Genomic DNA, 17021 nt, shown 5'->3' with positions numbered 1-17021 from the left:
TAGAACATCATTCTGTAATTCTGTACGGCATGCCGTTCTATATTATACATGTAATTCTGTACGGCATGCCGTTCTATATTATACATGTAATTCTGTACGGCATGCCGTTCTATATTATACAGTCAAACCTGCTCTAACGACCCCCTGTATATAACGACTGCCTGTCTATAACGACCGGTTTTAAGATTCCCCGTGAGATTTTACTATATAACGACCCTCTGTATAGCGACTACCTGTCTAATGTGGCTAACGACCGGTGATTTCGGAACGGCGGTCGCTAATTTGTTTTCTATAGCGACCGATTTCTGTCAGCCATCTTCTGCTCTCGGCAGTCATCCCTCATAAAATCCCCTGAAAATTCAGACACATCGACCCTGGCTTGATTATACAAACAAAGAACCACCACAACCCTGGCCTGAGTATATAGACTATAATTACTGTAGCTGCCCTGGCCTGGGGCTCGGTAAGAGAGGAGTCGGATCACCATGTGTGTCGGTATTACATTACAACTGTGCACAGGTGGCTTCATTTGACACGGTCAGTTAATTTTGTGATTACAGCTAGGATACATCACTTCAATAACAAACACTGGTCATATCTGTCAACAAGATTTACTCACATGAAAGCCAATAATGCCTTTCTTAATCGTAGCTGTCGGTACTAGCGTTTGTACTGCCGCCATCTTTAATAAGTCAATACTAATAAAAAGTCGTAAACTGACACAAATATCCGGATTTCAATTTGGGTCAGAAAAAAAAAAAAATTGGTTTTAAGAATTAAAACTATAACACAAAATAATTAGTAGTAACACAAATATAATTAATTAATTAATTATTGTGTATTCTTTTTCTTTATTTATGAAAGAAAGGGAGATAATTTGATAGATACATATAGCATTATTTCAGAACAAAATATTTTTTAAAAATTATCCATAAGATCATTTTGAGTTATATTTTGTGTTTGGGTCCACAAATCATTAAATATTAAACCCTTCAGATTTATAAAGTTTATGCATTTATTTAACTTCTGACTGGTCTTCTGAATGCCCTGTTCAATGACAATTTATTTATGGCAGGTTTAAGTAAATTGGTTGGTGCAATAATTTTGACCTGTCTATAAAGGCAACCTGTCTATAGTGACCGTTTTTCTGCCTCCCCTTGGGCGGTCGCTATAGACAGGTTTGACTGTACATGTAATTCTGTACGGCATGCCGTTCTATAATATACATGTAATTCTGTACGGCATGCCGTTCTATATTATACATGTAATTCTGTACGGCATGCCGTTCTATATTACACATGTAATTCTGTACGGCATGCCGTTCTATATTACACATGTAATTCTGTACGGCATGCCGTTCTATATTATACATGTAATTCTGTACGGCATGCCGTTCTATATTATACATGTAATTCTGTACGGCATGCCGTTCTATAATATACATGTAATTCTGTACGGCATGCCGTTCTATATTATACATGTAATTCTGTACGGCATGCCGTTCTATATTATACATGTAATTCTGTACGGCATGCCGTTCTATATTATACATGTAATTCTGTACAGCATGCCGTTCTATATTATACACACCTTCCAAATTTCCTTCTGTATCTTCATTGGATTTCTCCAACCAACTGTAAAATGGAGTTAAATCATGTCAGTACAGATTACAAGTTCTATACTTTCATTAAAATACAAAATATCCCCTTTAATTCTGTCTATGGTTACCACTTAACACAGGGTCCAGTCATATTTTGATATTTAAACTGCAAATCACCAATGACCTTTCCAGACACCGATCAACACTTGTACAGCTATACAACTGTACACACGATACTGTGTCCTGTGTAGGATCAACACTCGTACAGCTATACAACTGTACACACGATACTGTGTCCTGGGTAGGATCAACACTCGTACAGCTATACAACTGTACACACGATACTGTGTCCTGTGTAGGATCAACACTCGTACAGCTATACAACTGTACAGACGATACTGTGTCCTGTGTAGGATCAACACTCGTACAGCTATACAACTGTACACACGATACTGTGTCCTGTGTAGGATCAACACCCATACAGCTATACAACTGTTCACACGATACTGTGTCCTGTGTGAGATCAACACTCGTACAGCTATACAACTGTACACACGATACTGTGTCCTGTGTAGGATCAACACTCGTACAGCTATACAACTGTTCACACGATACTGTGTCCTATGTAGGATCAACATTCGTACAGCTACACAACTGTACACACGATACTGTGTCCTGTGTAGGATCAACACTCATACAGCTATACACACGATACTGTGTCCTGTGTAGGATCAACACTCGTACAGCTATACAACTGTACACATGATACTGTGTCCTGTGTAGGATCAACACTCGTACAGCTATACAACTGTACACACGATACTGTGTCCTGTGAAGGATCAACACTCGTACAGCTATACAACTGTACACACGATACTGTGTCCTGTGTAGGATCAACACTCATACAACTACACAACTGTACACACGATACTGTGTCCTGTGTAGGATCAACACTCGTACAGCTATACAACTGTACACACGATACTGTGTCCTGTGTGAGATCAACACTCGTACAGCTATACAACTGTACACACGATACTGTGTCCTGTGTAGGATCAACACTCGTACAGCTATACAACTGTACACACGATACTGTGTCCTGTGTAGGATCAACACTCGTACAGCTATACAACTGTACACAAGATACTGTGTCCTGTGTAGAATCAACACTCGTACAGCTGTACAACTGTACACACGATACTGTGTCCTGGGTAGGATCAACACCCATACAGCTATACAACTGTACACACGATACTGTGTCCTGTGTAGGATCAACACTCGTACAGCTATACAACTGTACACACAATACTGTGTCCTGTGTAGGATCAACACTCGTACAGCTATACAACTGTACACATGATACTGTGTCCTGTGTAGGATCAACACCCATACAGCTACACAACTGTACACACGATACTGTGTCCTGTGTAGGAACAACACTCGTACAGCTATACAACTGTACACACGATACTGTGTCCTGTGTAGGATCAACACTCGTACAGCTATACAACTGTACACACGATACTGTGTCCTGGGTAGGATCAACACTGGTACAGCTATACAACTGTACACACGATACTGTGTCCTGTGTAGGATCAACATTCGTACAGCTATACAACTGTACACACGATACTGTGTCCTGGGTAGGATCAACATTCGTACAGCTATACAACTGTACACACGATACTGTGTCCTGTGTAGGATCAACACCCATACAGCTATACAACTGTACACACGATACTGTGTACTGTGTAGGATCAACATTCGTACAGCTATACAACTGTACACACGATACTGTGTCCTGGGTAGGATCAACACTGGTACAGCTATACAACTGTACACATGATACTGTGTAGGATCAACACTCGTACAGCTATACAACTGTACACACGGTACTGTGTCCTGTGTAGGATCAACACTCGTACAGCTATACAACTGTACACACAATACTGTGTCTTGTGTAGGATCAACATTCGTACAGCTATACAACTGTACACACGGTACTGTGTCCTGTGTAGGATCAACACTTGTACAGCTATACAACTGTACACACGATACTGTGTCCTGGGTAGGATCAACACTGGTACAGCTATACAACTGTACACATGATACTGTGTAGGATCAACACTCGTACAGCTATACAACTGTACACACGATACTGTGTAGGATCAACACCCATACAGCTATACAACTGTACACACGATACTGTGTCCTGTGTAGGATCAACACTCGTACAGCTATACAACTGTACACATGATACTGTGTAGGATCAACACTCGTACAGCTATACAACTGTACACACGGTACTGTGTCCTGTGTAGGATCAACATTCGTACAGCTATACAACTGTACACACGGTACTGTGTCCTGTGTAGGATCAACACTTGTACAGCTATACAACTGTACACACGATACTGTGTCCTGGGTAGGATCAACACTGGTACAGCTATACAACTGTACACATGATACTGTGTAGGATCAACACTCGTACAGCTATACAACTGTACACACGATACTGTGTAGGATCAACACCCATACAGCTATACAACTGTACACACGATACTGTGTACTGTGTAGGATCAACATTCGTACAGCTATACAACTGTACACACGATACTGTGTCCTGTGTAGGATCAACACTCGTACAGCTATACAACTGTACACACGATACTGTGTCCTGTGTAGGATCAACACTCGTACAGCTATACAACTGTTCACACGATACTGTGTAGGATCAACACTCGTACAGCTATACAACTGTTCACACGATACTGTGTCCTGGGTAGGATCAACACTCGTACAGCTATACAACTGTTCACACGATACTGTGTAGGATCAACACTAGTACAGCTACACAACTGTACACACGATACTGTGTCCTGTGTAGGATCAACACTTGTACAGCTATACAACTGTACACACAATACTGTGTTCTGTGTAGGATCAACACTCGTACAGCTATACAACTGTACACACGATACTGTGTCCTGTGTAGGATCAACACTCGTACAGCTATACAACTGTACACACGATACTGTGTCCTGTGTAGGATCAACACTCGTACAGCTATACAACTGTACACACGGTACTTCCAACCTACCAGAGAAAGGATTAACAATGTTCCAGTATTATTTCTAAAATTTCTCACCTAACAAGTGCCCAATGCGACTTGTGTCCAACTGGAAGAGATCTCCCTGTACAGTTTGGAGGTAGCGAGGATTGACGGGAAGTTTCAGAGCGTCCAGGTTACCCAGGACAAGGTCACTGAGCCACTGGGCATTGACTACAGGTAAGTGCCATTCCTTAGCTTTTTCGTACTTCTCTCCCTCTGGTCTGCAGGAATTAAAAGTTTTACCATGTATAGAATAATTTATCACCATTTTATACCATGTAAGTTTACAAATCATATATGTAGTCCAGTGTACTGTATCTAATCAAGCATGATTTTGCACCAAAGAAAAAATGGCTTATCTTTTGAGAAAAAATTGGGGGCCCTCAAAATTTATATATAAATCTGTTTATTTCAAAGTCAATATATGACAAACATTTCTCAATTTACAGATGAGAATAGCTGAATTCAGCTAATTAGCTAAAAAGAATCATGTTTGATCTAATGTATCAACATTACAAACAGTCTATAAACTGTGAGGTTTGCTTCGTAATGGTCATGTGAAAAGTATTTTGAAAATATTTCAAAATTGAACATTAATACACAAAAGGTTCCCTCAGGTGACTCTATACCCTATATGCTGAAGCATCAAATGAGTTTCCATTTGTGTAATATTTTTTCATGAGTACACACTTACCTTTTACAGACAAGTACCGAGTTAGAATGGGTCATGTAGCCAGTGTATTAAGCCGAGTACACACTTACCTTTTACAGACAAGTACCGAGTTAGAATGGGTCATGTAGCCGGTGTATTTAGTCTAGTACACACTTACCTTTTACAGACAAGTACCGAGTTAGAATGGGTCATGTAGCCAGTGTATTTAGCCCCGATAGCATTAATCATCTGTTTGATACGCATTCTTTCATCCCCCTCAAAGTTTGTCACACAAATAATCTACAACACATCAAAAAGTAGTAAAATTCTTTAATATATCATGAAATAGATTTAATACATATCAATTATCTTACAATAATTAGTGCTTAAATATCACCAGGTATATCATATTTAATACACCAACCGTCCTTTACTGACCATAGCTGCAGGCTCCATGAAGAAACCTATACTGCAGATAGTATTAATAAAGCTGAGTTTTTTATACTGGGAAAATTGTGTGGTGGAGACACGAGTATATGATGTTTATGTTACTGGTTGAACATGAAAGGACTTAATATGTAGAAATCAACCAGCAAACATTTTAATATTTAACAACATGACAAACAATATGTATAAAATAGCACACTAATATTGAAATCATTGTACAGACTCTATTTATAGTAACAGTTACCTTGACCTTTGACCTCTCTTTTTCACTTTTGGTTTTAATACAACTGTCAATCTTATTAAGTGTTACAGGGGAAGGGGTATTGTGTGAAATGGAATTTTTAAACAATTCTCTGTCTATAAAATTAATATCTATAAATTAAGATAAATAAATTTGTTGCTATGGTGATCATGACCGTTTACCTGGTTACAGCATGGCTTCACATCAGCGAAGATCAGGGGGATGTGCAGAGCCTGCCAGGGAGGCAGCATTCTCTTCCTGAGGAGCACGTCATTTAGCCAGTATGCTGTCACTACACGTCTCTGGTCTTTTAAACCCTGTGTAATAATTCATGTGAAATACTGAAACTTGTTAAAGCATAGCTTGAAGTTGGTGCACATTTCTCGGTCTTGAACACAAAAAATCATTCAAATACAGTTCATTTTATTCTTTACAAATCACAAATATACCAGATTATTAAAATTTAGCTACAGGGATTTCCATTTGGCTCAGTGATGGACCATAAATTGTAACTTTGTTTAGGCCAAATAAAATTGATATCTTGTTTCTCAGGCACATTTTTCCAAAAAAATCACTCCCTAAAAATGTGATGAGGGATGGACTCTTTAAAAAATATTTTTCTCTCCATCACACACGATAGATATATTACGTGATTTGAAATTATGTCAGTTATTAAACATAGAAATTTTGTATTCTCAAACACTAGCATGTCTGCCTTGATTTTCTTGTAAATTAGAACACATGTCTTTAATATAATTACTCCATTTAACACACATGTTCCACCACCTTGTCACATTTACGTCTTGTAATTGAAATATATTTTGTGATCTGATTTGGGGGTGTCTAAAACACAGGCTGTCCAATATTCCGGCTTGAGAAGCAAGATATGGTTTGTTTGGTTTGTTTTTGTTTAACGTCCTATTAACAGCCAGGGTCATTTAAGGACGTGCCAGGTTTTGGAGGTGGAGGAAAGCCAGAGTACCCGGAGAAAAACCACCGGCCTACGGTCAGTACCTGGCAACTGCCCCACGTAGGTTTCGAACTCGCAGCCCAGAGGTGGAGGGCTAGTGATAAAGTGTCGGGACACCTTAACCACTCGGCCACCACGGAAGCAAGAAATTAATCTTATTTGGCCTTACTAACACAGCAGATGACTAAGGGGTACTCACCAGAGCAAACACGTCGCTGTGTTGGTTGGCACACAGTATGTGGGTTACACGGTTAGAGTAGGCAGGATCTACCTGGCCTCCATGCTGCCCGATCACCTGTCAATCAAAGTACAGAAAGGTTTTTATGTTCTTTCACAAAATGTTCAGTGTACAAATGTACCACCTCACATGTAAGGACTTACAGCTAGATCTAGGAATATAGTGAACTAAACTTGAAATGTATCGCCATTATTATTGTCTGCATCCATAGCGAAAAAAAAAGTGATTTTTCAAGGTCACATGCTAATAATAGTTTCTGTACACCTGTTTAAATGTATCACTCACATCAAATGTGTATAAAAGCCAAAATCAATCAGACCACCTTGGTGTCCTCGGACATAAACACCAAGAAGATTGCTTCAGACAAATCAATCCAGATTTAATCGCAACTTTATACGACACTGAAATGCCAAAGTCTTTTTCAATCAGCATAGACCATTTCACAAACATCTTACAGCCTAAATGTTTCCAAGTCTGCAGTTCTGACCAACAATACCCTCATACATGAATTCAAAATGTTTTAAAGTCACTGAATTTGATAACTATTAATCCATAACTACTGTAATGACATTGAATTTGATAATTATTAATCCATAACTACTATGATATTGAATTTGATAATTATTAATCCATAACTACTGTAATGACATTGAATTTGATCATTATTAATCCATAACTACTATAATGATATTGAATTTGATAATTATTAATCCATAACTACTATGATATTGAATTTGATAATTATTAATCCATAACTACTGTAATGATATTGAATTTGATAATTATTAATCCATAACTACTGTAATGATATTGAATTTGATAATTATTAATCCATAACTACTATAATGACATTGAATTTGATAATGATTAATCCATAACTACTATGATATTGAATTTGATAATTATTAATCCATAACTACTGTAATGACATTGAATTTGATAATTATTAATCCATAACTACTGTAATGACATTGAATTTGATAATTATTAATCCATAACTACTGTAATGACATTGAATTTGATCATTATTAATCCATAACTACTATAATGACATTGAATTTGATAATTATTAATCCATAACTACTATGATATTGAATTTGATAATTATTAATCCATAACTACTGTAATGATATTGAATTTGATAATTATTAATCCATAACTACTGTAATGATATTGAATTTGATAATTATTAATCCATAACTACTATAATGACATTGAATTTGATAATGATTAATCCATAACTACTATGATATTGAATTTGATAATTATTAATCCATAACTACTATAATGATACTGAATTTGATAATTATTAATCCATAACTACTATGATATTGAATTTGATAATTATTAATCCATAACTACTGTAATGACATTGAATTTGATCATTATTAATCCATAACTACTATAATGACATTGAATTTGATAATTATTAATCCATAACTACTATGATATTGAATTTGATAATTATTAATCCATAACTACTGTAATGATATTGAATTTGATAATTATTAATCCATAACTACTGTAATGATATTGAATTTGATAATTATTAATCCATAACTACTATAATGACATTGAATTTGATAATGATTAATCCATAACTACTATGATATTGAATTTGATAATTATTAATCCATAACTACTGTAATGACATTGAATTTGATAATTATTAATCCATAACTACTGTAATGACATTGAATTTGATAATTATTAATCCATAACTACTACAATGACATTGAATTTGATAATTATTAATCGATAACTACTGTAATGATATTGAATTTGATAATTATTAATCCATAACTACTACAATGACATTGAATTTGATAATTATTAATCCATAACTACTGTAATGACATTGAATTTGATAATTATTAATCCATAACTACTGTAATGACATTGAATTTGATAATTATTAATCCATAACTACTGTAATGACATTGAATTTGATCATTATTAATCCATAACTACTATAATGACATTGAATTTGATAATTATTAATCCATAACTACTATGATATTGAATTTGATAATTATTAATCCATAACTACTGTAATGATATTGAATTTGATAATTATTAATCCATAACTACTGTAATGATATTGAATTTGATAATTATTAATCCATAACTACTATAATGACATTGAATTTGATAATGATTAATCCATAACTACTATGATATTGAATTTGATAATTATTAATCCATAACTACTATAATGATACTGAATTTGATAATTATTAATCCATAACTACTATGATATTGAATTTGATAATTATTAATCCATAACTACTGTAATGACATTGAATTTGATCATTATTAATCCATAACTACTATAATGACATTGAATTTGATAATTATTAATCCATAACTACTATGATATTGAATTTGATAATTATTAATCCATAACTACTGTAATGATATTGAATTTGATAATTATTAATCCATAACTACTGTAATGATATTGAATTTGATAATTATTAATCCATAACTACTATAATGACATTGAATTTGATAATGATTAATCCATAACTACTATGATATTGAATTTGATAATTATTAATCCATAACTACTGTAATGACATTGAATTTGATAATTATTAATCCATAACTACTGTAATGACATTGAATTTGATAATTATTAATCCATAACTACTACAATGACATTGAATTTGATAATTATTAATCGATAACTACTGTAATGATATTGAATTTGATAATTATTAATCCATAACTACTACAATGACATTGAATTTGATAATTATTAATCCATAACTACTGTAATGATATTGAATTTGATAATTATTAATCCATAACTACTATAATGACATTGAATTTGATAATTATTAATCCATAGCTACTATAATGACATTGAATTTGATAATTATTAATCCATAACTACTATAATGATATTGAATTTGATAATTATTAATCCATAACTACTATAATGATATTGAATTTGATAATTATTAATCCATAACTACTATAATGATATTGAATTTGATAATTATTAATCCATAACTACTATAATGACATAATCTCTCATTAAACACGTACAAGACTTCTTGTGATTGAGAACATCCCCCATACCAATCTATCACATGTGTGATAGCTGTGTAGCAGGAATGGAGAACACAAGAATGTTTTAACATCCATATTGGTCACACAATAAATGATAGAGGGATTTTGGGGGAAATGATGTCAATATGAAATCCTTCCTATCATAAGAGTGAAGTGACAGACCTTTTTCCAGTTGTCAATCTGATCCGGTCCCACCATCTTCTGGTAGTCCGTTATATAGAAAATACATCCCAGCAAGCACATGTCAGCAGGCACTACAAAATAAGTAACAAAATCGCTTATTTACAATTTCTTTATCTTGAAAGGCAGAAAAAAAGATATCATTATATGATTTTGTGAATAGCAGGGTTTCCAAACTTACCATTGTCAGTAGGGTCATGACCCCAATAGGTAGGCATCATAGGGGACTGTGATGGGTGTTGACCCTTCTGTGACCCTGTGGCAGATCCGTATCGCGGAGGAGGATGACGGTGTGGCACGTTCATATTCAAACCAAGAATCTGATTAATCTACCAATACAGAAAAGTCATATTAACTTAACTGAATAAGTAATGAAGTTTTTTCACCTGATCAACTACTTTAGTATGTTTGTTAATTCCAATAATTTTCACCTACACTAGACTACACTTGCACTTATGCTGAACATAGTTACTATCAAATATCTGGGAGATATCTCAACCAATCAGAAACCTATATTTATATGTTCAGTATAAGGTTTGTTAATCTTACCCGCGTGTTGTATCCCTATCTACATGCAAAAAGGTGAGTGATTCTTTTAATCATAGGTATTATTTCAAAGAAACAATATCAGCTGTATATTCATTTCTATCAACATTATTCCTTGTCTAGTTACACATTGTGAGAAATGTTATTACCGACCTTGTTTGTGTTGGGGCGTGGTCCAGGAGACGGGTGCTGTGGGCCAGAGTTAGTGATGTTCCGTAACGTCCGCTGAGGTTGATTCTAGGGATGGAAAAGTACCATTCATTTACAATGCTGTGGTTTTGCAAATTTTGACTAATGACTATTCCAACTAAGAAGTTATGTACGAGAATTAGTATTATCAGAAGTGGGATCTAAATTTAAATATTAATGTTTATTGAGGTGGCCACATAAAGAAAATAATATTTGATATTACAAAACAATACCAACGCCTCCATCCTGTCATGTTTTGTCGATATATAAAGTTTTAAGCAAACTCCAAATTTCAACACTTTTTTCCAAAAACCAAAAAAAGAGGCCCATGGGCCTTAACGGTCACCTGATTTTTGAAATATTTCAGTAAATTTGATTGACACTTTTTGGCCTGACCCATCAGTCTAAGGGATCAGTCAGGGCCAATATGTGCATACCATTAAGCAGTCATCCCATGCTGATAATGTTAACAAATTTAGAATGAATTTCAAAACAAATAAAACAAATGAGAATCAAAAATGTGATTTCCCTACAACTGTAGTAAAGTTTATCCCCTCCCATGGGGCAAACATGAGACCTAAGGGCTAGGAAATTCACAATTATGGTAAAGCACCTTAAGACCCTTCCATCTATGAAGAGTATTTGATTTTACCTTATTTGGGTTGTAAGAAGAAGATCTTTAAAATTTCAGTTAATTTGACCCTTTTGCCCCCCCCCCCCCCCCCCCCCCCCCCCAGGGGGTCAGTCAGGGCAAACATGTACATACCATCAAACTGTCATCCCAAGCTGATAATGTTAACAAAGTTAGAATGAATTCCATTAAAAACAAATAATAGCTATAGTCAAAAATTTCCCTTTATAAACTATAGTAAGGTTTACCCCCTCCCCAGGGGCAAACGTGAGACCTCAGGGTTATGAAATTCACAATTTCGTAAGGCACATTAAGAACCTTCCATCTATGAAGAGTATTTGATTCTACCATATCTGATAGTAGAGAAGAAGATTTTTGAAATTTCAGTCAATTTGACCCTTTTTGGCCCCGTCCACCAGCCCCTGGGGGTCAACCAGGGCCAACATGTACATACCATCAAACTGTCATCCCAAGCTGATAATTTGAACCAAGTTAGAATGAATTCCAATTGAAATCCAACAAATAATAGTCAAAAATGTGATTTCCCTATATAAACTATAGTAAAGTTTACCCCCTCCCCAGGGGCAAACGTGAGACCTCAAGGTCATGAAATTCACAATTTTGTAAGGCACATTAAGAACCTTCCATCTATGAAGAGTATTTGATTCTACCATATCTGATAGTAGAGAAGAAGATTTTTGAAATTTCAGTCAATTTGACCCTTTTTGTCCCCGTCCACCAGCCCCTGGGGGTCAACCAGGGCCAACATGTACATACCATCAAACTGTCATCCCAAGCTGATAATTTGAATCAAGTTAGAATGAATTCCAATTGAAATCCAACAAATAATAGTCAAAAATGTGATTTCCCTATATAAACTATAGTAAAGTTTACCCCCTCCCCTGGGGCAAACGTGAGACCTCAAGGTCATGAAATTCACAATTTTGTAAGGCACATTAAGAACCTTCCATCTATGAAGAGTATTTGATTCTACCATATCTGATAGTAGAGAAGAAGATTTTTGAAATTTCAGTCAATTTGACCCTTTTTGTCCCCGCCCACCAGCCCCTGGGGGTCAACCAGGGCCAACATGTACATACCATCAAACTGTCATCCTATGCTGATAATTTGAACCAAGTTAGAATGAATTCCAACACAAATCCAACAAATAATAGTCAAAAATGTGATTTCCCTATATAAACTATAGTAAAGTTTAACCACTCCCCAGGGGCAAACGTGAGACCTCAAGGTCATGAAATTCACAATTTTGTAAGGCACATTAAGAACCTTCCATCTATGAAGAGTATTTGATTCTACCATATCTGATAGTAGAGAAGAAGATTTTTGAAATTTCAGTCAATTTGACCCTTTTTGTCCCCGCCCACCAGCCCCTGGGGGTCAACCAGGGCCAACATGTACATACCATCAAACTGTCATCCTATGCTGATAATTTGAACCAAGTTAGAATGAATTCCAACACAAATCCAACAAATAATAGTCAAAAATGTGATTTCCCTATATAAACTATAGTAAAGTTTAACCACTCCCCAGGGGCAAAGATGAGACCCCAGAGTCATGAAATTCACAATTTTGGTAAAGCACCTTAAGACCCTTTCATCTATGAAGAGTGTTTGATTCCACCTTACCTGAGAGTAGAGAAGAAGATTTTTGAAGTTTTAGTCAATTTGACCCTTTTTGACCCCGCCCCTCAGGCCCCTGGGGGATGGGGACCATATAATTCACAATTTTGGTTGACCTTCAGCCATAGAAGCTCCCTGCCAAATTTCATTGAATTTAGTTCAGTGGTTTTGGAGAAGAAGTTGAAAATGTAAATTGTTTACGGACGGACGACGCACGACGGACGACGACGGACAAAAGGCGATAAGAATAGGTCACTTGAGACTTTGTCTCAGGTGACCTAAAAACTGGACTTGATATTAATATGGAAGCAGCCTGCATTATATTATATACATGTATAAATATTATGTCATTTTTATTCCAATAATCACTGTTTTTGAAATACAGCAGATGTATCATAGAATTCATTTCAATTTGGCTATGCACTAAAGGTTCCATAGGATATTCTCAAAATTTAAGGTTTTTAACCTAAAAATACAGCAAACCTTTCATGTAATCTGAAGGGTGAGTTGATATAACCATGCTACAATGCAAGTATATTGAGAAACTGGCCTTAGTACAAATTCAGATTATTGGACCATAAATTCTGGATGAAACTTGGTAATGGCAAGGGTGTGTTGAGAAGTCCCCTTTGTGATCAAACTATACACCAAGGTAAAAGTTGGACTTAAACTTTCCGAGCCACAGATCTAAAAGCAAAAAACTTGGAAGTGAAATGTTGAAGACAATGCCGTCTTGCTTTGCTACTTCTTCGCAGACAAGACAAAATTGATTTTTTTTTTTTGATTTTTTGATTTTTTTTTTTAAATCTTACCGCCAATTGGTTCTGCATCCCCATTGGATCATGCCCTGGGAAGGGAGACAACCCCTGGCCTGGCATGCCTGCATATCCGCCCAATCCTGCCTGTTGCATCTGGTGAGGGGAAGGCATGTTAATACCACCGGGCATTGGTGGGTGTGGTTTCCCTGGGGACTTTGGGGAGTGACTAGTTCGCGGTTGTCCTCCTGCCTGTTACAAGATATATTTATAATACTGAATACGACCGACTACATGGACAAACAGCGGGGGACACACCATGCTTATAACTCTAGTACAACTGGGGGATCTTTCATGCTCAACTAGAAGTCAATTTGGCATTCAACAAAGTCTGATTCATCAGGCTTTAAAATATTAACTTAAAATTTATTTCATGTACAGTATATATCAAGTATACAAAATGACATGTAGATCATTATGTACATCTCACGTTTGAACTTTTTGACAATTATAGAACTATTCAACATATTATGTAAATTGTGATTATATTAGCAAGCCCTAAAATACATTTACCATTCTAATGAAGATATAGCAGTCTTAGAATGTTATATAAAGCATAGCTCTTTATACTTTATACTCACAAACATCCATTAAACGAATGAATGTTTTGTCCGTAGTAATATACATATAAGGCCATCATATCATAACAAAGGATTTCTCCACAGAGAAAATCAAATTGCCCCAGTTACAATTATATAAAAGAACAAAAGATATTAAAATCATTGGTAAAACGAAAATAAAATTTCTTTCAGAGGATTTCTGGCTCCATGGTCAACAGGTGGAGAAAATGGTGAGAATATTGAATACACATCCAGTCTATAGGAAACTCTCTCCTCTGTCTGTCTTATGGTAAAATCTCGTTAAATACGGCTTGTTCGATGTCATCAAAAACAGGGCTTAAAAAGAGGAATATTCTCATAAATATAGCCACCAGAAGGGATAATCACTGGTATATCTAGTGACTGTGGCGTAGAATGATCTGAATTGTTTATAATTAGCTATTTTATCTAACCACTGGTATACGTTGTTATATTCCAGGCCGACACAAAGATGATATTGTTCCCAAGCCTGTACTTCAAACATACAGGTAACAAATACTTCTTGATTGCTTTTATTCTGCCTTCCTCAGTGAGAAATATTTCTATCTGGAACTGCTTGAAAATGTGTTTTCGTAAAAACCGATAAGTAGAGATTTTCTTCCAGAAGTTCAGCAGAGGAGATAAGTTTGACAAGACTGACATACAACAACCACAATTTTAAGGTTAAGAAAAACTGTCAAAATGTGTTCACACAAAAACTTGCAAGTGGAATTAATAATTTCAAAGAAGTTTTATAAATGTGTGTAATCACTATCATAAGACGTAAAAATTGAGTAATGATTAATATTATTATCTGAAATTAATTACAAGTACCTGGTAGCTAAAACACTACCAACATCACTTCTTGATCAATGTATTGTTTAGATAATGAAAAGAGAAGTAATGTTAATCTGTAGTATTTTATGATTGTTGTAATTTGTGAAAACATGCAGATGTTTGTGTTACACTCTTGAGTATAGGACTTAACATGTGTTTACAAATGGTTATGTAGGAATATCAAGTAATCTGTCACGTGAATACTGCAGTGTAAGAAACATTCTGATACCAGCTGGTATCTGTTAACTCATGATTCAATTTCAGTCAGTTATCAGGAGGTCAAATTTTGTACTGTAAGACATGAAACCCTGCAAAGACTGATTAATCAAGTATCTTAAATATGTAACTTATCGTATATTATCAAAGCCTGATCACACGAGTAACTAGTGTCGATTTAATCGATGATTAGTCATTTTACCTCTGACGATGACTAATCAATCATAGTTTCTATTATCAATCAAGGTTTGGCTACAACATGGAAATTTTCAAGATTGACAGCTGACTTCAACAACTCATAAATGGTAAATTGAAATAAAAATGCATTCAAACAACATTTTAAAACATAGCTAGATGTCCAAAACATATCCACAACATTTTCCCCTTTAAATTCTCTGTATGATTTGAAGTTTACTTAGAATTTGTTAAGACTGGTCAAAGCATTACCCAATATTTTTTTGTTTGTTTTAGAGTTATGCATTCCATCCTTGACCTTGTCTTTGTAGAATTATGTAATTGTGACCTTGACCTTTAATATTGAAAACAAATATAAAGATTACCGTGACCTTAGACATTTAGAATTGTGTAAAGGCAACCCTGACCTTGGCTATTTTAATTACGACCTTAAACTTGCCTATTTAATGTAAAGGTGACCTTCACCATAGTACCAAAGGCATATTCTTATCAACAATTGAATTTCTCTCTGAATGAGGTTGCCAGAAAGATGACATCAAATTGGTTGACAATTTTCTATGAATGACCTTGACAAGTGTTCATGCACTATAACTCATGAGGTAATGTCATACTTGATGTTTGTATAGAGTTGGATCAAAATCTGTTCAGAAATGACACAGCTATAGGAAAGACAGTAGACAGGACATTAGGGACAAGACAGCTTAACTCTGGTCAGGATGTACAAAAGGTTTACAGGTGAAACATATACCTATGTATGCTATTATAACTCAGGTCTGTATGATAATGACATCATTTAATGAATTATTTAAGAAAGTGTAACATTAGACCAATCAAGCACCAAGTTGACTGAGCTTAA

The 17021-nt window shown here is 35.3% G+C and overlaps 1 protein-coding gene across 50 annotated transcripts in view; it reads right to left on the bottom strand.

Annotated features, from left to right (window-relative positions):
• The window catches only part of LOC117335370 (PAX-interacting protein 1-like), a 33863-nt gene that overhangs the window by 9465 nt on the left and 7377 nt on the right, over positions 1-17021 (bottom strand). For all 50 annotated transcript variants that reach the window (XR_004534338.1, XR_004534335.1, XR_004534336.1 and 47 more), the window contains exons 7-15: positions 14337-14531; positions 11218-11301; positions 10700-10847; positions 10501-10592; positions 7222-7317; positions 6235-6369; positions 5543-5664; positions 4749-4933; positions 1591-1634 (exon numbers count right to left, since the gene is read on the bottom strand). Coding sequence is in view for 2 of the 50 variants with exons in the window: in XM_033895322.1 (XP_033751213.1) it covers positions 1591-1634; positions 4749-4933; positions 5543-5664; positions 6235-6369; positions 7222-7317; positions 10501-10592; positions 10700-10847; positions 11218-11301; positions 14337-14531 (1101 nt within the window). In the remaining 48 variants the exon portion in view is untranslated. The remainder of the gene's footprint in view (positions 1-1590; positions 1635-4748; positions 4934-5542; positions 5665-6234; positions 6370-7221; positions 7318-10500; positions 10593-10699; positions 10848-11217; positions 11302-14336; positions 14532-17021) is intronic.

The sequence above is a fragment of the Pecten maximus genome, chromosome 10 (genome assembly GCF_902652985.1).
Source record: "Pecten maximus chromosome 10, xPecMax1.1, whole genome shotgun sequence".
Lineage (NCBI taxonomy): Eukaryota > Metazoa > Mollusca > Bivalvia > Pectinida > Pectinidae > Pecten > Pecten maximus.
Note: the sequence above shows the minus strand (reverse complement) of the source record. Positions and strands in the feature narration are given on the sequence as shown.